The 22,209-nt window shown below is 33.6% G+C and overlaps 1 protein-coding gene across 1 annotated transcript in view; it reads right to left on the minus strand.

Moving 5' to 3' along the window:
* Positions 1-21,666, minus strand: part of FAM172A (family with sequence similarity 172 member A) — a 197,818-nt gene extending 176,152 nt beyond the window's left edge. The window contains exons 1-2 of the mRNA XM_021707472.1: positions 21,628-21,666; positions 2,788-2,853 (exon numbers count right to left, since the gene is read on the minus strand). Of these exons, the coding sequence (XP_021563147.1) occupies positions 2,788-2,853; positions 21,628-21,666 (105 nt within the window). The remainder of the gene's footprint in view (positions 1-2,787; positions 2,854-21,627) is intronic.
* Between the last annotated feature and the right edge of the window lie 543 nt (positions 21,667-22,209).

Raw genomic sequence — 22,209 nt, forward strand, 5'->3', positions numbered from 1 at the left:
TGAGTGGATTGCCTGAGCCCAAGAGTTCGAGACCTGCCTGGGTAACTTGGTGAGACCTCATCTCTACAATAAATCAAAAATTAGCCGGGCGTGGTAGCGAGTGCCGTAGTTCCAGCTACTCAGAAGGCTGAGGCGGAAGGATCACTGGTGCCCAGCAGGTCGAGGCTGTGGTGGCTGTGAGCGGCCACTGCACTCCAGTCTAGGTGACAGAGTGAGACTCCAACTCAAAAAAAAATACATACAAAAATCATTCCAATGAACTACCTCACTTCATTGACAAATCAACTTCAGACACCATTTGGTCAGTGAGACTGCATTAGTCACTTTTCAGCAATTAATTCATTTTGGGATACTTGTGAACACTACTAATTGTGATGCTTTACTTAAGCAAGATGTATGTAATAAGCTAAATAAAAATTTGTAGTCAAGTTTTTAATTCATGTATCCAATATTCTAAACAAGTATAAAACATTACAGCTGAGAATACTTTGTGCCTGTTTATGTGTCATGTGGAGTAAACATAAGACATGACCATGATCTTTATCATCAAATCACTGGACTGCACAAAGTTCTGTCATTAAAAAAGGGAGAAGGATTTCTTTTAATATCATTTAACTACATAACTAAAACTTAATTCATCATCAGGGAAAAACTTTGAGGGTATTTTGCTCAGTAAAAAGAACAACTCTTTATAAAAAATGAAAAAGAAAATCACAACCATATAAAACTTGTGATAATTTAAGAAGAGATATCAATTTCCTAAAACAAAGTTTAGAGTTTTTTTTAAGTTTAAAAAATAGGTGAGGCTTGGTGGCTCAGCCAGTAATTCCAGCACCTTGGGAGGCTGAGGCAAGTGGATTGCCTGAGGCCACAGGTTCGAGACCAGCCCAGGCAACTTGGCAATACTGCCTCTCTACAATAAATTAAAAAAAAATTTGCCGGGCATGGTAGCATATGCCTGTAGTTCCAGCTACTTGGAAGGCTGAGGTGGAAGGATTGTGAGAGCCCAGCAGGTTGACGCTGGGGTGGCTGTGAGCATGACACTGCATTCCAGCTTGGGTGACAGAATAAAACTCCAACTCAAAAAATAAATAAGTAAATAAAGGAAACTTGATTAACCAAAAATGGACATGATGCTTATCTATTTTAAGGTCCATACAAAACAAACTTCTCTTGCTTACTAGCTTTATAGTCTAAATTTAAAATGACAGGATAATATATCTATAACACAAAGTTTTCATATATCTAATCTCATATTTTCTACAAAGAAGAAAACTGAAACTCAATCATCTAACATGATCTATACAGTCAATTATCGTGTGATTTTTTATGGGAAAATTGGGGTTGAAGTGAGTTTAAGGGTTTCATGGAACTGGAAGTATTATAGACTCAATATCAATTGTGTTGTATCAATGAGTTAACCCAAATCTATTTAAATGTCATTCTTCAGAAACTCTGAAAGAAATGAAATTAACATGAAAGGAAGACTAAACAAAGTGACAAAACTCTACTCTTACTTTCTGGAAGACCAGATTCAATATATAGTTCTAGTCAAGTGCTAGACCTGAAGTCAAAACTAAAATAAGAATTTTGAATCCAAAAAAGACTAGCATATTCATTTCCAAAAAGGTACTAAAATCTTGGCTTTCATGTATTTCTAAAGGAGGAAAAGTTTCCATATAAACCAAGGATTGACCTAGCTATTACATAAAATAATGTTTTATTCACTAAACCATCATAAACACTAGGAACAATGTCCAGCTCTTAGAGGCACTTAAATAAATATTTGTTGAATGAATAGTTACTAACAATATGACATAGCACTGAAGGTTACTTATAGAAAATTAAATATAAAGTAGATTTCTTTTTTATAAAGAACTTCGGAATCAATTCTGGAAAGCGACAGTATTAAGAATTCCTCAAATCCTCCAATTTATAATAGAAAAACATTACCCAAGGAATTTCAAAATCTCATGCAAAAGAAATTATCTATATGCAAAATTTTGTGCCTTAAATGAATTATTTTCATCAAGTCTTCCAGAGAATCTTATATATCACACAAAACCATAGAGTTGTCAGGGACAGCAAAGATCATCTAATCTAGTCCAACCACCATTTCATACATATGATTAGGATGTCTTTATTTGAAAGCTTAATATTTACTGTTTTACATTTAAAAAAACAGGGGTCTGTAGGGTTTTGTTTTTTTTTTTTTTTTTGAGAATTTGAGTCTGAGAATATATCGCAAACTTTTTCACTCTGAAGTGGCAAAATGTGCAAAATTCAAAAAAAGTGTTCTGCCAAAAAGGGAAGGAGCAGTGTTATGAAACAGGAAACACCAGGAATGAATTTGGGAACGTGTAGAGGAAACATGTTATGTGTAGAAATAAAACATATTTTTCAAAAATCAAGAAATATTTAAAGAGACAGTAAATGTCTACTGTAACAAAAATGTAGTAGTTTACTTCAAACAAATAAAAAAAATTATTCCAGTGAAATGAGAAAGAGCAGAGGAAAGGGTAATCCTTTTAACTGTAATATCATTTTTTAAAAAGATGGAAAATCAGTATTTTTTTCTTTACACTGAAGAGTATTACTTTATAAGAACTACCATGCAAAATGAGATTAGATATATTGGCAAGCATTTAAAATTATCTTTATCAATATCAACACACTAGAATCTTATTACAGTTAAACTAAAACAAAAGTTTTCTTATGAATTAAAAACTATTTTACTGGGAAATAAATATTTCACTTGGAAGAAACATTTTTTACAAATGGACTTACTGGAATAGAGATTTTTTTCAAATTACAGTCCTTTTCCAGGAGCTCATATACATACTTCGTGATGATCTAAGTAGGAAAGAAATAACACATTAAGATGCAATGCCATCCACTATCAAAATTGACATAAATTTTGGCAAATTATTGCAAGTTATTGTTCTGAGTGAATATCTCTTCATCTTGGAATGTGTTGATACTATATTAAGAGATGCCTTACTGATTAGCCATAATGATTTACTTTCTGTTGCTGTGTGAATAAATATGGACCTTTGTACTGAGGACTAAGCCCAGTTAATATAAACTTACAAAAATATATATGATTTTCTCTTTTGCAAGGGAATACTAAAAGCTTATTTTCTTTTTTCAGTATTTCTAGAATATGTTTCCCCTGTAATTTTCCCATAGGTATTATATCTAATTCAATACCTTAGTGACTCTGAATCTCAATATCTCTTTTGTCTTCACCAAATCAAGGAGGAAAAGGTCAGAATTATTCAAAACAGAAAAGGAAAATTGATGTAGAAGGCCAGGGACCAGTCAGTAGCATGGTTTGTGCTAGACAGAAACAGGGTACCCCAAAGATATCCACATCCTAATTCCTGGTACCTGTGAATATGTTATGCTACAAGTTAAAAGGACCAAAAGGTATGATTCTGGATTATCTGAGTGGGTTCAATCTAATCGTATGTCTTTAAAAGTAGATTACAGAAGAACAGTATATCAGAGAGAGATGCAAAGTGAGGACTCAATGGCTGTTGCAGGTTTTCAAGGTGGAAGAAGGAGACTGCAAGTCAAGAAATGTAGTAGCCTTTGGAAGGTGGAATCACTTTTCACTTGTAGTCAGTGAGAAAATGAGACCTCAGTTCTACAGCTGCCAGAAACTGAATTCTGCCAATAGTCCAAATTAGTAGTAAACAAATTCTTGCCCAGAGTCCTAAACATCCTGTCCATACCTTCATTTTAGTCTGGTGAGACTCATACTAGACTTCTGATCTGAAGAACTGTGTGTTGTTTTAATAAATTTGTGTTGATTCAAGCCACCAACTGTATAATAAATTGTTACAGCATCAACAGAAAATTAATACACTATTTCTATTAAGGAAGGCAAAGAGCGAAGAAAGAAGCATCTGGAATAAAAGCAAATATTTAACAGGTTGTACTCATGGCCATTTTAGGGAGTGTTTCTCCAGCCCAAAAATGTCTTAAGTTCTCTATGCAAAATACCTCAGAGAATAATTTTAGCAGCAACATAATTAAAAGTCAAATTTTATGAAACAAAATCAGAGGATGATTTTTTTTTAGAAAATTAAGATGTCAATTGCTTTAGTGCTGTATTCCGTAATCTAAAATAGATTCTTTATCCTGCTTTCTTCAAGGAGTCCAAAATTCTTTCTTCTATATGTATTCATTTGATTTTAGAAGCAGTATATTAGAAGTATGCTAGAACAGCTTTATCTTGACTGGTAATGATAATTTCAAAAGCTATGCCACTACATTAGAACTCTCAGTAATACACTGTTAGTTATCTAATAGCATTCCCATATTTCAACATAGTTAAAATTGTGCTTACTATACCTTCATTGGAAGGTTGTGGTACTATTGTAGATGTAAAAAAGTAAACTAAAAATATGTAGGTTCAGATTGAACATAAGTATAAAGCTATATAATGACCTGCTACTTTAAGAGAAATGGATTAACTAAAGATTAGCTAAAATGAGTGGTTTAACATTTCTGAAATTTCCTACAATCTATGAAATCATAAATATACTTACATTTAAGCAACAACAAAATCAATCATACTTAACTCAAACTCAAATAAATTTGAATACTACAAATATTTAAGCGAAATAATTTGAGAATTAAAAAAAAACTATTTTGGCAGTCATACCTTATGCTAATATGAAATACAGTATTAAAGTTGCTTTTTGATGTTCATACTACAGGTTAATACAAAACAATAACACTCAAAAACTGCTTATATCTAGCTTTGAAATACAGTATAGGGCAAGTGTATGTTCTGGAATTTTCAACACATCAAACCCAATAATAAAGCCATATGTTAAGTAAGCACTGGAGAAACACACCTAACTTGCCTAATTTGCCTGCTCTCCAATTTCTGACTGGCAGAAAAAAGCAACCACAAACAAAACTATCTATCTTTAGGCAATCCTCACTATTTATAATGTGTTCCAAAGCCCTAGTCATTCTCCAAGAGACAGATCACATGTCAACTGTCTCAGGAAACTTTCATTGCCTCACCCCAATTCTCCAAGGTGGAGCATAGTGTCCCACCTCTGATCTCCTCTGGACAGAACTGAATATCATTATCTAATAAACTAGTTTGATATCATTTACATATCTATTACCCAACTACTCCTAGAACCCTATTATTTGGGTCTTCTATCTTATTGCATTTTGTATTCACAGAATACAATCCAGCACACTGAAGGTGCTTTAAAATAGCATACAATGAGGTGAGTGGATTGCCTGAGCCCACGGGTTCGAGACCCGCCTGGGCAACTTGGCAAGACCTCATCTCTACAATAAATCAAAAATTAGCCGGGTGTGGTAGCGCGCGCCTGTAGTTCCAGCTACTTGGAGGGTTGAGGCGGAAGGATCGCCGGAGCGCAGCAGGTCCAGGCTGCGATGGCCAGGAGCAGCCACTGCACTCCAGTCTGGGTGACAGAGTGAGACTCCAACTCAAAAATAAAATAAAATGAAATAGCATACAAATTCTCCTCTCTGTCCATCTTGTCAACATCTTTTGAGTAACATAAACTTTTCAGATTTTTTAAAACATTTTCTAATTGCTGAATCAAGGCATAAGAAGAAAGCATCAAGGACTCATTCACTGCCTTCCAGACTGCATAGGATTGCAATCTGCATTTAGAAAAATCACAAAATGAAAAGATAATTTCAAAAAGGAGATGAAAAATCACTTCTGTCCAAATGTCACCTATTTCAAATATTCACTGAAAACTGTTCATAGATGGAAAAGAAAAGGTTTAAGAGACTAAACATGCTCTAAAATTATATCTTCATTCTAATAAGAAACACAGGAATTTCTGTTTTCTGGTTTAGTGTATAAATAGTTTGCAAGTAGTCACTACTGACCTTACAAAAACAAAAATGCTGAATAAACTAAAAGTCAACAACTGTTATTAAATCCATCATATAACTAAGGTCAGAGGGAAAACTGCTGCCCTGAAAACTAGAAAGACAGACAAGCAGATACAGAGAATCCATTTACAGGGAGCAAAAGCCCAGGAGTAAAAGCCCTCAGCAGAAGCCAGTACTGAGTTATAAACACCTTGAACTGGGAGCTGGGAGTGTATAGACTAGCTTGAGAGTTAAAAATTAGAAAGCCTAAACCTTTAAAAGGGGTAGGGAAGACAGACTTTTCTGAGTTTTACTTCCTGGAGCCCTACTGTGTTCTCACTGTGAAAACTACAGAAAACGGCCCTCCTGTTTCTGGCAAAGGAAAGGAAAAAGTAACCATTTTGAAATCCTCTAGCACTCTCTGTTGCCCTTCATATTGGCTGAAATAGTTCAAGAGAAATTATTTTACCAGAGCACAACTGACTGGTGTAAGGGAAATGCTCAATTCAGGCTCACTAAAAAACTAAGATCTAATCAAAGGACTATACAATGTCTCCTCATCTGCCCCAAATTACTACTATATCAACAGGGCTGATATAGTATGATACCTGTAAAATACTAGAGGATTACAGCTAAAATAGCTGTAAGAGTCACAGCCTTTTTAAGGTCTCTAGGAAAACCAAAACATAACTCAGGAGACAAATATAAGTAACCTAGAAGAATTTTAGCTGTTGACACCAGCTAAAGCAAATAGTAAGCAAAGCCCACATCCTAGACAGATAAACATAAAATCTCATACTAAAGATCTATCTACCTCAGTTCCTTTTAACTGTTATGTCACACTTTCAACAAAAAAGTTACCAGGCATGCTAAAAGGCAAAAATAAACAAACAAAAACCCACAGTCTGAAGAGACAAACCAAGTATCAGAATCAGACTCAGATATGCCAGAGATATTGGAATTACAAGACTGGAAACTTAAAACTCTAATTAATATGCTAAAGGCTTTATTGGGAAAAGCTGACAACATATAAGAACAGATGGATAAAGTAAGTAGATACATGGAAACTCTAAGACACAATAAAAAAGAAATGCTAGACCAAAACCACTGTAACAAAAATATCAGTAAACTGGATAAGGCCAAGGAAAGAATCAGTGGGCTTGATGATAAGTCAACAGAAACTCCCAAAACTTAAATGCAAAGAGAAAACAAGAATGAAAAGACAGAACAAAACATAAGAGAATTATGGGACAACTCCCAAACTACAAAAAAAAAAGTTATTTTAGAAAGAAGTAAAATGATTTAGGGTCCGAAATTTGCATCAACTAAAAGAAGAGTGTTAGGGAACAAAGAATTGAAGGTAAAATAAAATCTTCTATTTTTCTTATTCTTAACTACTTAACAAATAACAGTTTGTTAAAATAATAACAGCAACTGTGTATTTGATGATTATACTTTATAAAGAAGTGAAATGAATGACAACAATGTTATAAGTGACAAGACCGAACTGAGAATACTCTGTTATAAGGTATTTGTACTACAGGTGAAGAGATCTGATGTTATTTGAAAGAAACACTGGAAAGAAAAATTTGCTGGTAATTTTCCTGGATTTCTTCTGATTCCTAAGAAGCAGCCATATAAATAAAATCAAATAAATCTACAATGTAGGAGACAGGGAAATAATTTTGAAATTATATATTCATTAGCTAAATCCCATGGCTAACAATAGAGTAACACCCTCTATATTAGTCTTATTCAGTTTTTTGTAGCTCGGGGTTCTCCATTTACTGATTAAAAGATACTTTAAAAAGAACAGTAGGGTGATCAAAGAAATCACTTACTTCTCAATAGAGTTTTTCCAACAGAAAGGGTATATTTCCCTGCTATGAATTTATTTTTGACATTTATTAAACACTTGTTAGGTGCTTATTATGTTCCTCATTTATCTCTGCATTACTTCTGGTCCTTAATTAAATAAGAAGCCAACATTGATAACCTTTACTCCAATAAAAGCACTTAAATTATTCTAGCAGATTATAATTTAAGAAGGTAAGAGAAGGGTGATATGAAGAAGCCTCCCAGAAGGTATTACAGACCCTTTTGAGAATGAGTTTGAGACATAAAATGTGATATATGAAAAGATATATGACTGGGTAGGTAAGAAGAGAATTAATATAAATATTTTAATTAAATAAAATCTTAAAGGTTATTCTATTACTAGATGGTCAAGCTTTCATTCTTTCTTACTCAGAATAAAATCTCTCAGTAGTAACAAACTAAATTTGACCTGATTGATTCGCAGCAATAACAATTTTTATTTCACAGTTTTATTAACTACGTAAGATAAAATTTTCTACATTGGGCCCATTAGGAAAGTAAAAACATCAACCCAAAAAATAAAATACCAATACCCACCCAATATCAGTCACATCAATCCCTATAGATGACACATATACTAAGAGAATTGTGACTTTGGGTGTAAAGGTAGATGAATTGAACCAAAAGGAAAATTCTAAGACATTTAAATAGATTTACGAAATTTTATGCCTCTTGCAATCAAAGAAAATCTCAGAAAACAGACTCAATAGACTACCTAAATTAGCAAAATATAAATTAAAACATTAAAAAAATAAACATTTTTTTAAATTTTAAAATAAAATTTTTTTAACATTTAAAGCATTTAAAATGAAACAATTTTTAAAGAACCTGAAGCTAATCGATAATAAACTCTGTCATTTGATTAAAATAATTATGTATACAATGTTTATATTAAATGAATACTTATAAAACAGTTTAAAATAGCTTAGTTTTGCAAAAGCATCTTCTTTTAACATTATTCATTTGCTTAGAAAGCCCTGATTTCACAAATGAGCCCAAAGTTGTCAGAATAGGTAATCTGACTTAAATGTATCATAAATATAAATAATGTTTGATATTATGAGGTCTTACTATATTAAAAGTTTAGTAATACTTTGGAGATAGCCTTTTTCTTTTAACACAATATGCCTTACATCTATTCAGTATTCATCAGTTTCACTTCACTCATTGATAAAAAATACTATTTAAAAATCCTGTACCATTTGAGAGGCAGGGCCTTCAAGATGACTGACTCGATGCATCTAGTACTCAGCTCTTCTATGCAGAGGAACCAAAACAGCGAGTAGATAATTACACTAGGAATAGATCATCCAAGAGAGATGACTGGAGCTCAACTGAGAAGTGACAGGAAGCACCAAAAGCAGGGAAGGCGAGGGAGCGAGGCAGCCTGCTGGGCCAGTATCAGCAGGAAGTCTAAAGAGGCTCCCTAAAGCAGGGAAGGGTAGATGAGAGCTCTGTAATTGTCCGCCTTCTCACCACCGACTCCTACAATCCTAGCCAGAGAGAGCCCTTGACTCTTGGGGGCCCTAACCAACTAGTGAGAACAGTCCTGTTGAGTACTAAGCTGCTGCTACGTGACACCATTTTGAGAGTCCAACCACAACCAGACGGTGTCCTGCCCGGGGACTCATATCTCCTGAATTCCCACATCCCAGAGCCCATTCCCTGCCTCTGTCAGTGACCCCACATCCCTCCCATCCCCCACAGCAGAGGGGTGGTTGCGCATTTTCTACCATCCCAGGACAAATTCCACTGCCCTGCGGGCTGACGGAGGGGTTAAGTAATAAGCAAGGGAAGCTTGGCTCTAGATGCCTGCTTACAGCTGTTCCCACTGAATGCCGCCATCCCCAGAAGCAGGACCACAGAGGGGGCAGCTGCTGCAGCCCCCACCAGAGCATTCCACCAGGGCCTGGGGATCACCCTAGCCCTCAAAGCCAGACCCAAGCCGACCTGAGGACAAGTCCACTTAGCCGAGTTCCACAATCCCAGTAATCGAGCACACCATCTAGGGGTCTGGGAATCGTCCAGCCCAGTCCACCACAATTGGAGGACAGTTTTAAATGTCACCACTTTCTGTTTCTGTCAGAGCCAGATGAGTAACTATACATCAGTAAGCAATCAATAAGTGATCACGTAATTGTATTCAGTATACAGCTGAATAACCGATTGGATTCCTCACTTTAAAAAAACACCAATTTTATAGATACCAGGGATTGGGAAGAATATGTGGACGGTGGGGGGGATGAAGAGAAGTTGGCTAATGAGTACAAACACATAGATAAAGGGAATACGTTCTAATGTTCAACAGGAGAGTAGGGTGACTATAGTTAACAACAATGCATTGTATATTTTAAAGTAGCTTCAAGAGAGGATTTAAAACCTTCCCAGCACATAGAAATGATACATTCTCAAAATGATGGATACCCTGCCTTAATCATTACACATTCTATGCATGTAACAAATCACACATATTCCATAAATATGTAAAATATTATGTATTAATAAAAAAAACTTATAGCTTTAAGAAACTAGTCTTACTCATTTCATCTACAAAGTGTAATAGGTAGGAGAGTTTAGCTTTGAGCAATGACTTGAATTAGAACATGTTTATCCCCAATGCAGTATGTTAGGAACACTCACACAGTGTAATTTTTACCTTCAGGGCCAAGCAGTTTATGATTCAACAGAAACAGATTTAGTATTATACCAGCAAGATAATGTAGTATATCTACAAGTATTAAAAGTTAATAAGTGGGTAAGATCCATATACTAAACTTAATATTACAGATTATTTTTTTCATTTTAAACAATATGGCAAAATTTATAATTATTATCACTTAAGCGAAATTGCTGCTCAGATATTAACTAACCACTCTTGAAAAATATAAACTTTTGATATTTTTACAAAAAAGACCTGCGTGCATAATTAGGGTAACTTTCTACCTTACCTTTCTCTTATGTTTAAGATAAATATCTCATAAACCGCAGACAAAAAATTTTGTTTTGTTGTTTTTCATACATGCTAACAAGTTTACTCTAATTCATTGTAATTATTGAATCATTTTATTTTGAAACTTTTATTTACTCTGCTTTTTCTATGCTTCTTTCTAACCTTTTTTATAGATTAAGTTTTCTTTATTCATGCCTTTTTGGTATAAAAATTATATATACTGTTCCTTCAATGACATCCTTATAGTTTTAACAAAAATATTTGGCATATTTAAATCTAAAAAAATACTTCTCTTCTTCTCTTGAAGAGTTCAAAGACTTGAGAGCTTTACCCCATCTTTCCTCTAATATGTTATTTTTACATAGTATATTTGTTTCACCTTGGTTCTGTACTTTTTGGTGTTATTATTGTTGTTGCTTTATATGGCTACACTTTAAGACTGCTCACATGTGTTCTAATCCCTTAGCTCAGCACTCCTTCTTAGTTGCATCTCACATGCTCTCATTAGTTCAGTTTTCTTTTTCAGTGGTTCTTTAGGAAAAGGAAAACTGTCAGCCTTGGTCTGAAAATATATCTATTTAAACCTAATTTGAAATGATAGTTTTATTTGAGCATACAATTCTGAATCATTAATTATTTTCTCTGGTTTCTACAGTTGTTAATACTTTTGCTATCAGGCTACCTGGTGTTGTACGTAATCAGGCTTCATTATATATTTCTTTTATAATCTTTCCTATGTCTTTGATGTGCCAAAGATTCACTATAATATCTAGGCGTGAGTTTAGTTTTATTAATCCTCCTGAGGATCCAATATATTTCCTGACTCTTTCATCAATTCAACATAATTCACAGATAGTATTTCTTCAAATATTTTCTCATTCCCATTTTCTTTTTCTAGAACTCTATTATATATGTTAAACATTTTTTTCTACTATCCCTGTTATAAGTTCTCTTTCATATTTTCCGTCTTTTTATGTTACAGGGCTATAAATTGAGTAATTTTTAGGGAATTACCTCCTAGTAGTTCAATTCTCCCTTCAGCTGTCTCTAACCTTCTATCTAACTCAGTCACTGAATTTTTAAATTTATTGACTATATTTTGATTTCTATACATTTTACTTCATATTATTTAAAATCTCCTCAAAAATATTTTCTTAACCTTTAAAGTTTTTTCTTCTTATGTCTTCAACCATTTTAAATACTTATTTTAAGGTCTCAAAATAATAATTCTATTATCAAAGGTTCTCATGCCTCTGGCTCTTCAATTATAACCATCTTAAAAAATAAATCGGCTTAAGGCACACCGCCTTCATAAAGCTTTTCCCCTAAAATACGTGCTTTTCTCTGATTTCCTTTGTCAGCAGAAGTCTATTCAGCAAATAATTATTTACTAGCTTTTATTTTTCAGATTATTATATTTCTTTTAAATATTACTTCCTCTATTTGATGTAAGTTCCTTGAGAAGAAAGACTATAACCTTGTTTATACTTGAGTATACTTCAAATAAAATAGAATAATGTACTCAACACATTTTTATTGGTTTTTAACTATCTGTAATCATTCATTAATAAATTAACAGAAACAGATCCTAAAAGAGAACCTTGTAACCCAGATGATTATCTATTTACCCTCCCAAACTTTTCTGGAGATGTCTCAGTCCCATAAGTTTGAAACTAAAATATTTAATATCATACTTAATATTCAGGGGTAAAATATTTTGATATAATAATATGTGGTATTCTCAGATTTAAGGTGAAAGGGTAGCTAATATGAACAGGCCCTAGGTTAATATGGGGGTATTCATTATATTTACTTAGTGTTTTTATGCAAAAACACTGCAGCTAAAATCCAGCATGCTTGATTCCAAAATTAGCTCATCTCACCACAAGGTTCGCTTCTATAAAATATAAGCATCTGTAGTACTTTCATTGTTAGAAACACTAAATGAAATACTAAAGTCCCCAAAGTACACCACTCCCACAGCCCCTCTAGTCTCAACTTTCTAATTGCCAACTTTACATCTCCAGATATAGATAGAAGACATCACCTAGTCACTTAACATTGCTAGGAGTGGTAATTCAGTATCAGTTTCATGTTACTGGCCAAGAAGAGGAGAAGAGTCCTGGCTAATTCAATAATAATAATAATAATAATAATAATAATAATATCATCTTCATTTTCGATGAAAGCAAAGCAGTAGAAAAATCACCCGTTTTTCCTTCTTTGTCAGGTTTCATTTTCGTGTTTTGAGGCTTCATTTGAGTTTTGGTTAAAAAATTATTGAGCTGATATCAATATTAACTCCAATTTTTTACTATACATACATATATGTATATATAATGGATACAAATGTGTTATCTATATGAATGTATACACACATATTTATACATATGCATATATACATCTACATGTTACTTCTAAATTTACTATCTACAGAAAATAAAAACTATGAATATATATGTTTGTACATACACAAACACATATATTTTCTGAGGACCTAAATGCATTGACATTATTAGTAACGCACAGATTTTGGGGGAGGGGTACGCATGTATATACAGTCATGAATCACTTAATGAAGAGGATTCATTCTGAGAAATGCAACATTAGGAGATTCATAACTGTGTGAACATCATAGAGTATACTTACCCAAACCTAGATGGTATAGCCAACTACACAGCTAAGCTATACAGTAAAGTCTATGGCTCCTAAGCTACAACCCTGTACAGCATGTGATTGCACTGAACGCTATGGTCAATTGTAATGCAATGGTAAATATTTGTGTATCTAAACATATTTAAACATAGAAAAGACAGAGTAACACATATGGTAGTCTTATGGAAACTACACTCATATATGTTGTTTATCGATGACCGAAATACCATCATATAGTGTGTGTGTGTGTGTGTGTGTGTGTGTGTGTGTGTGTGTGTGTGTGTGTGTGTGTGTGTAGTTCTTGACTAAAAGGAGCCAGGGCTCATTTGATAAAAGGTTGATTCAAGGCCTGAAGCCCAGAAAGTACAAGATAAGAATGAAAAAAAAAATTGTACCCAAAATAAAGAAAATACTGAAAGAGTGGTTTGAAATGTTAAAGAATGCAAGGCTGGGCGTGGTGGCTCACACCTGTAATCCCAGGATTTAGGGACGCTGAGGCAGGTGGATTGCTTAAGCCCAGGAGTTCGAGAACAGCCTTGGCAACACAGAGACCTCATTTCTACAGAACAATTTAAAAATTAGCCAGGTGTGATGGTGCATGCCTATAGTCCCAACTACTCAGGAGGCTGAGGCAGAAGGATCACCTGGGCACAGGAGATCAAGGCTGTGACAGTAAGCAATGATTATGCCACTGTACTCTAGCCTGGGTGACAGAGTGAGACCCTGACTCAAAAGAATATAAATATCTGTCTGATGAGGATCTTTTTAGCCAGATTTGGAATAATTTAGGCATCAAAAATAATGATAGCAATAAATCATATCAGCTATCAAATAAAACAAGAATCCACGAGTCCATAATTTGCATAAAGTAAAAAGAAAGGGAAACGCTTATAGTAGAATGTCAACTAATACACATAAAGGAAATGATAGTTACAAAATCAATTAATGTTGATTTTTACCCGGGTTAAAGTTTCATCGTCTCAAATATCTTTCTCCAAATTACTTATTAATTACAAAAATAAAAATATTAGCATTTTTAATGAGACTTGAAAGATATCACCAATATTGGAAGAGATCAAAATCACATACACTTAATATCATGCTCGGATGTTTTTTAAAAAATCACATTTAAAGTACTTCTGCCAAAAATGTATAACCTGAATCTAATCATGAGGAAACACAGGACAAATTCAACTTGAGGGTCATTCTACAAACACCCTGTTCTCATAAAATGGCAAGGTCAAAAAAGATGAAGACAGGATAAGGAATAGCTTCAAAATAAAGGAGAATAAAGAGACATGACAATAAAATGCAATATGTGAACCCGGATTTGATCCTGGACTTAAGAAAATTAGCTCAATTACCTAAATTTAAACGTAGTTTACAGACTGATAATACTATGTCAATGTAAAACTTCCTGATTCTAATAATTGTACTGTAGTTACAACAAGAATATTTTTGTCCTCAAGAAATACACACGAAAGTATTAGTAGTAAAGGGGCATGGTGTTTTCAAATTACTCTCAAATTTTCATAAGAAGATTAAGTAATATATAATATATATGGCTCCTTATAATCATGCAACTTTTCTGCAAGTGTGAAAATATATCAAAATAAAACATTATTTTTAAATTTCTCAAACTGTTCATATTTCTAGCTCAGATGCTTCTTATATGGCATCTTTTTCACAAGTTATTTCAATAGAAATGTGGCAAATGACAAATAGGATAATAACAATTTGTTTTCTTCAAAACATTTTAATTTCTTGAAATGTTACAAGACAACAACTATACTTGAGGATAATTTTCACCAATTATTGTTTGTCAAAATCAAGATGGCTAGAATAAATCCCACAGTTTGCTGTTTGTATCAATGTTTATCACATACATAAAATTCTCTTAACTTCCCTCATTTTCCTCAATTTTCCAAAACTCAACTGAAATGCTATATCCCATCTGGAATTTTTTTTACTGATTTTGTCAATAAATTTTATGTCCTTCTTAAAATATTTATCATTTCATCATAACTATCTCACATTCTTACTTTCCTACTGAATTACAAGCATCTTAAAAACAAGAATTATATCTTACTTTATCATAGTATCAACCACAATGTAGATGCACAATACATGAACAATAAATGAATGAAAACAAATTAATTAGACATGTGACACTTTTTATATTTTTTTAAAAAACTATACCAACCCCCCCCAATCTTTTGAAAGGTAAGTTTTATACTAAAAAGAAATTCATATGACTTAAAAAATGAAGACAATATAACAGGATATATGTGAAGAAGTCTCACTTCTATCCCCCTTCACTCTGCCACCTACAGAAAATCATACTATTAGTTTCTTATACATCCTTCTAATGTATCTTTGAGCTAGCATAATCATATAAAAGTTTTTTATTTTCTCCTCTTTCCTTAAAAAGACAGTACACTAAACACACGTGTTGCACAATGTATTCTTATTTCCTCTTTATTACAGCATGTTAAATACACTATGTTACTTTATCAACTAAAAATTTATACTGGTGATCTACTCTCTCAGTATAACAGAGATCCTCTTTAGTCTTTTTTACTAGCCATAGTGTTCCATTGTATGGATCTCTTGTGTTTTAATCAATCACTTTTTAAAATATGTGCTTCTCAAAAATATTCACTAATAAAAACATATATAACCTTAAGCATGAGTTCTTAAATCCTTTAAAGATAAATGGGAAAAAAAATTACCTTAGGACGTAGAGTCATTTGAATAAAGATCCACCCCATAAGTTACCAAACTACTTAAAAAGGAACAACCTTCCCTCCTAATGTCCTATTTACCCAAATTCTATATTCTATCCTATCTCCCTCTTAGGAGCGTTGGAGAAGGGGAAAGTGGGAGAGAGGGAAGGACAAATGAAGGAAGGGAGAGACAGAGGGAAGAAAGGAGGAAGGAAGAAAACATAAAAGTTCTTAATAATTAAAGTCTAATATTATTCAATAATATCAGTTTGGTTAAAGCTAAAAGGGCTACTCCAGCATGATTACATTAAAGAGACTAGGAGATGAACGGCAATGATTCGTCTAATTCGAACCAAAGCACATTTACCCAGGATGCATATCCTCTCAAGTCAGAACTGCATCTCAAATTCCACTAAAATTCTATCTTGACCCTCTTTTTCCCCTTTAAACCTTTTATACTTCATTCTCCATGGGTACATTCTAAACCTTTAAACAATCTTTTGAAGTAACTGCTTTATCAGCATTCATTCCTCCAACTTTCCATTAGCATTCCCTAAGGTGCTACTTTCTATGCCCAGCTGTCCTCCATTTAGATCATCTTCAGATCAGTTGTTCTCATATTTTCCTTTTACCTGTTATGAAGAAGAGCACTTATTCTATCCCATCCCTTCTTCCCAGGAAAAAGATTCTTAAATAACTCACCACGGCACTAGACTTGTATGTATCCAACCAACTATTAGTATCTCCTCCTAGTGATTTCTTGGGTACCTTAAACATTCAAACATTTATTGAGGCACCAGTATGTTAAAACTGAATCCACCTATACATGTTCAAAGCTACTCCTCTACTGTGTTCATCCACTCCATAAAGGGTACTTCCAGCCATCTAATTGCTCAAGATCCAGAAGCCTAAGTGTTTTAACTCCTCCTCTTTCACCCACCACCTCTCGCCTTACATTCAATCAAGTCCCTCAAGCTAATATTAGAATTATCTCCATATTATTTCACCATCTCTATCACCAGTCTAGTCTAGTCAGCAGCATGTCACCTCTTCCTTGGAATGCTTCTGTAGCCTCCAAACAAATTCAGATGTAATACCTCTGCTAAGGTATTACATCTTAAACGTGCAAAGCTAGTAGCCCTTAGATAATGACCCAATTCTTAAATTCTACAGGGCCCTACTCCAGGTCTGGCCTCTGCCTACTCCTCATGTTTACTCCTAGTCCACTCTCCTCATTCTGTTTGTAACTACACTAGTTTCCTATAAATTCTCAGACATATCAGAATATTTTCATCCCAGTTTTTGCAAATGACTTTGCTTTGCTTTGAATGCTCCTCCCATTCTTTGCTTAGTCAGCTTTAACATCTCCCTTGCCTGGCCCCCAATCTATGCTCAAGACATAGCTAAGAAACTTGCACTCCTCCTTCCTAACACCTACATAGTTAATAATGCCTTTTCCAAGATCTATGACACTAGATTTTAAGTTTTTGAAAGAGTGGCAACTACACATTTGTCTTGAGTTAAATGTCCAGGGCCTAACTCATATAATGACAATCAAATATTTTCTGAGTAAATTCTATTAACAATAGCAAACATTTGCATAGCACTCATACTGTCATAAACTCCTTTAACAAAGATCTACTCATTTAATCTTCACAATAACCCCATACAGAAAAGGTCCTCCTAAGAACTTTTGCCATAGGAAATGTTATATAATCCACCCATGATCACATAGCTAAATAAACCATAGAGTCTGGATTTCAACCTGCCCATCCTGGAGTCTAGAATCTATTTTCTAAACTCGTATAATGTATAACTTAGGATATGTTACAAAGTCTTTTAATAAATAAAGATGCTGAGGGGGTGAAGGATGACAAACTGAATTACAGGGTTACTAGTGGCCCAATACTAGCAGACAAGAACAGAAACAAAAGAAGAACTCTATAGCAAGTAAGATAGAAAGTAATTTTAACTACCTAAACCAGGCATTCTTAATTTGTGAGCCAAATCCCTCTTAGCTGACTGATGCAGCCAATGGACCCTTCTCAGAATAATGTTGTTAAAAATAAAATACAAAACTACAAAGGAAACCAACTACCAATATATTGGAATAAAATTATACAAAAATGTTTAAATATCAAATTTGTGATACATTATAATGTATGTCCTTCCTTATTAATACATTTTAATTATATCTAGAACTTTTATATCACATGGAAATGTGATTTATATCTGTGACAAAGGTACAAGACTGCTCATACAATTATTTTTACACCTATATTTACAATTAAAGTAAATTTAGATTAGAAGTTAGCAAAATTAAAGATGTGATTTTTATTCCATGGAAGGTAGCTATGTTACAGACCCTGTCCCCAAAATCCTCTCATCCCAACCCTGATGTTCAAGAATCCCTGATCCAAACAGCACCACTTATATATAGCCTATACAGATCCTTTCCACAGTATTCTTTGCCCTGAACCATGAGGGGAAAACGGTCTGATCTACATCTTTTCTGTGATGCACACTATTAAAAGTCTGCTCTAGATTCGTTTCCTGGTTATATATTTATATGATTTTAGTTTTAACATAGGGTAAATTCAGATGATTTGACATGAAACAACAGAGTCCATCTTTTTCTGTTTCTGTTAATAATATCAACATCCATGTTTCAAAACCAAGAAAGATGAAGATTCCAGGCTTCCTGAACTCAGGCACTCAGTACAACCATCACTATATCAGATTTCTGTATAAGAAATCTCACAAACTCTTTATGATCTTTTCCTCTTTCCTCTTCACTCTGATAAAGTAAACATTTATAAAATATTACCTTAAGGGCAAACAGTCATGTTTGAATGACCTTGTGCCTATCTTTATTAGCATACTCAAGGAAAAGAATTAAAATTCACACATCTAAGGTAGATCAACAGATGAAAATTGAAAGTTGTGTAATATGTATCAGTAAGCCAGAAAAAGAAACAAGCTATAAATCAGACACTGCACATGCTAATAATAAATTTCCCATAAATTATTTACCCTACCTATGAAAAAAAGGACTCACATAGGGAATAAGACCATACTGTGATTGTGGGGAAAAAATCAGATAGACTGATAAAATTTTACCATCTGTCTCAGAGTAGCCTTTGCTAGACCACCTGAATGCTTAAAGTAATTTGTGAGACAGAGATAAAAACAGTAATTACATTATAGATTAACATTATGCCTCTTTATATTTTCTCAAAAGAAGACAATTATTCCCTACAATGATAGAAGAAATAAAATGATACTATTTTCACCACTCTCCTTTTAACTTTCCACATGGAAAGTTTTAACAATTTAACAAAGAAATTATTTTCTGGAGCTAGAAAAATGGACAATTCTATGGAACATAATGATGTGGATTCCACCAGGAAGTACTATTCTAAGAAAGATGGACTATCTTAAGTCAAGATATACTCTCTCGTTCATAACCACTGCCATTGAGGGAGAAGAAGAGAACAGTTTTTTCCAACCGTCCTATTTCTCCTATAAGAAAAAAAAATAGTACAATAAATTCAGTTAGATTTTTGCTCAGAGTCATATTTGGACATTTGAAGGTGCCTTCTCATTATAAGCAACTAGACAATTGCATAAAATGAACTAAGCTGTTTCAAATAGGAGAAAGCAGACAGATCTATGATCTCTGAGAGAGGGAAAACAAAGGAGGGTACTTCCATAAACACCTTGGCTTTCTGCCTGGAGGCAATTTCTGGGCTGTGTCACAAGGAGAAAGAGCCCAAACAACACTGTGGCCTTGCTAGATTAAGGAGAGGTTGGAGTTCAGGAAAACTGAGGCATCTGAAATCTGTAGGACATGATACCAGCAAAAGGGAGTTATGCAGAATGAGAACTGTAGAAATTACATAAGAGGTCCTTGAAATCTTTGGCTGAATTCTAAGCTGTATCCATATAAAGTGGGGGAATAATTACTGGAAAGCTTAAAGCTTAACAATTCCCAGAGCTCATATAAGGCTAGGAGACAACTAGCTTCTAACCAGCCAGAGTGCAAAGTCTTCATTGAATACTCAGGGTGTTAAGTAGTGACCTGAGAAAGGTCACACCTCCTACGAAAGATAAACTATCCCTGGAGTAATAGTAACTCTAGATCTACCTTAGCCAAGCTTAAAAACTAATCCTGAATGATCAAGCTGCTCCACAAGAAATGTAACTGCGGCCAAAGTTGAACATTTTTTTAAAGGGAAACAACAATATCCAGACACTCACCAAAATAATATTTACCATGTCAAACATCCAATACTGAAGGTATTCAGAGAAAAAGGAAAATGTGGTCCAAAACAAGGAAAAAAATCAGTCAATAAAAACAGACCTAGAAGTGAAAGAGATTATGAAATTACAAGATAAGGAAATTAAGCCAGCTGCTATGAATATATTCAATGATATATTAATAAAAAATTCAATTATAATAAGAAAAAACGAATCAAGGAAAAACAATAAAAAATGAAACTGCTAAGAATGGAAAAATATACCTGAAATAAGAAACACAATGAGTCAATTTAATGGCAGATTAGATGCTGCATTAGAATAAATAAGGAAACATGAAGATATATATAGCAATAAAAGCTCCCCAAAATGAAAAACCAAAAAGACTGAAAAAAATAAACAGTGCTTCAGTGACCTGTGAGACAATAACAAGCAGTTATACATTCATGTAATTAGAATATAAGTGTGGATGAAAGAATAGAAGAAAAATTTGAAAAAGTAAAAGCCAATTGTTTTCCAGATTTGATTAAAAAACTATAAGCCCACAGATCCAGTAAGCTCAACAAGCAAAATAACCATGAAGAAGAGAACCCTAAGGAACATTCAGAATCATATTGATGAAAACCAGTGATAAAGAAAAAATATTAAAATCAAAGAAAACAACACATTACACAGAGGAACACCGATAAGAAATACCACTCCTCAACAAACCATTAACAAGCCAGAATAAAATGAAGCAACACAATTCCTTTATTTTCCAAGGGAAAAAAAAAAATCACCTGGAATTCTACATACATTAAAAAGGGCCTCAAAAATGATGCAAGATAACTTCCAAATAAACAAAAGCCAAAAAAATTAATTACCAGCAGACTGGTACAAGAAATATTATAGGAAGTTCTTTAAGCTAAAGAAAATGATTCCAGATGGAAACCCAGATATAGAGAGAAGTGGAAATACAATGTTATGAGGCTCTCACATTACATGTGAAGTGGTATAATTTTATTTGAAGATAAACTGTGGTAAGTTAAAGATGCATATTGTAAAGCCCCTAGCAATCATGGGTAAAGTAACACAAAGAGGTATAGATCATAAGTCAAAACAGAAGGTTAAATAGATTACAATCTAACATACAATATATGCAGCTAGATTAATCAATTTTAGCTAAAACTTCTCTTATGAATGAAGGGATGGACGTTAACTGAAAGTTCAGCCCTTTGCCTATTCCATTCCATACAAACACGAATTACACAGTTTCACCATGCACAAAAACTAAAGCACCTCACAATACTGGCGTTGCAGAAATTCAACAAATACCATTCTGCCAAAAATGTAACAGATTCCCACTTAAATAAAACATATATTTTTTTTTACAAAGTTAAATGATAATTTGGGCAGTCAGATTTACTGTATCAAAATAATGGGGATCCTTTAAGATTCAGAAGTAGAGATCTTTTCTCAAAGTGTGAATAAGAAACAAAACATAAACTACCCATTTCTAATACAATTCAAGACATTTTAAAAACAGGTTTCATGCCAGAAAAGATCTAACCAGAAAAAAACTGTCCGTTTCTAAAATCCATATAAGAAATAAAAACACCTTTCCAATGATCTCCACACAGTTTTAAAAAGTAAACTCTGAAGTTGTATATATTAATTTAATGAACACATGTTAAGGAGATTGCTAGTCAATAAAAGATGAAAACCTGAAAAAATGTACTTGTCATTTTAAGTCTTAGTATTTTGGCTCAATGACAGCAAACAAAAAATTTACCTTAAATATACATATATGTGTAACTTCAGTGATCTCTGAAAGCTATTTTATTATATAAAATATTTTGCTTTGGAGAGCCTCACCAGCTG

Source organism: Carlito syrichta, unplaced genomic scaffold, assembly GCF_000164805.1.
Source record: "Carlito syrichta isolate Samal-C Ts95f unplaced genomic scaffold, Tarsius_syrichta-2.0.1 Scaffold118060, whole genome shotgun sequence".
NCBI classification, from domain to species: domain Eukaryota; kingdom Metazoa; phylum Chordata; class Mammalia; order Primates; family Tarsiidae; genus Carlito; species Carlito syrichta.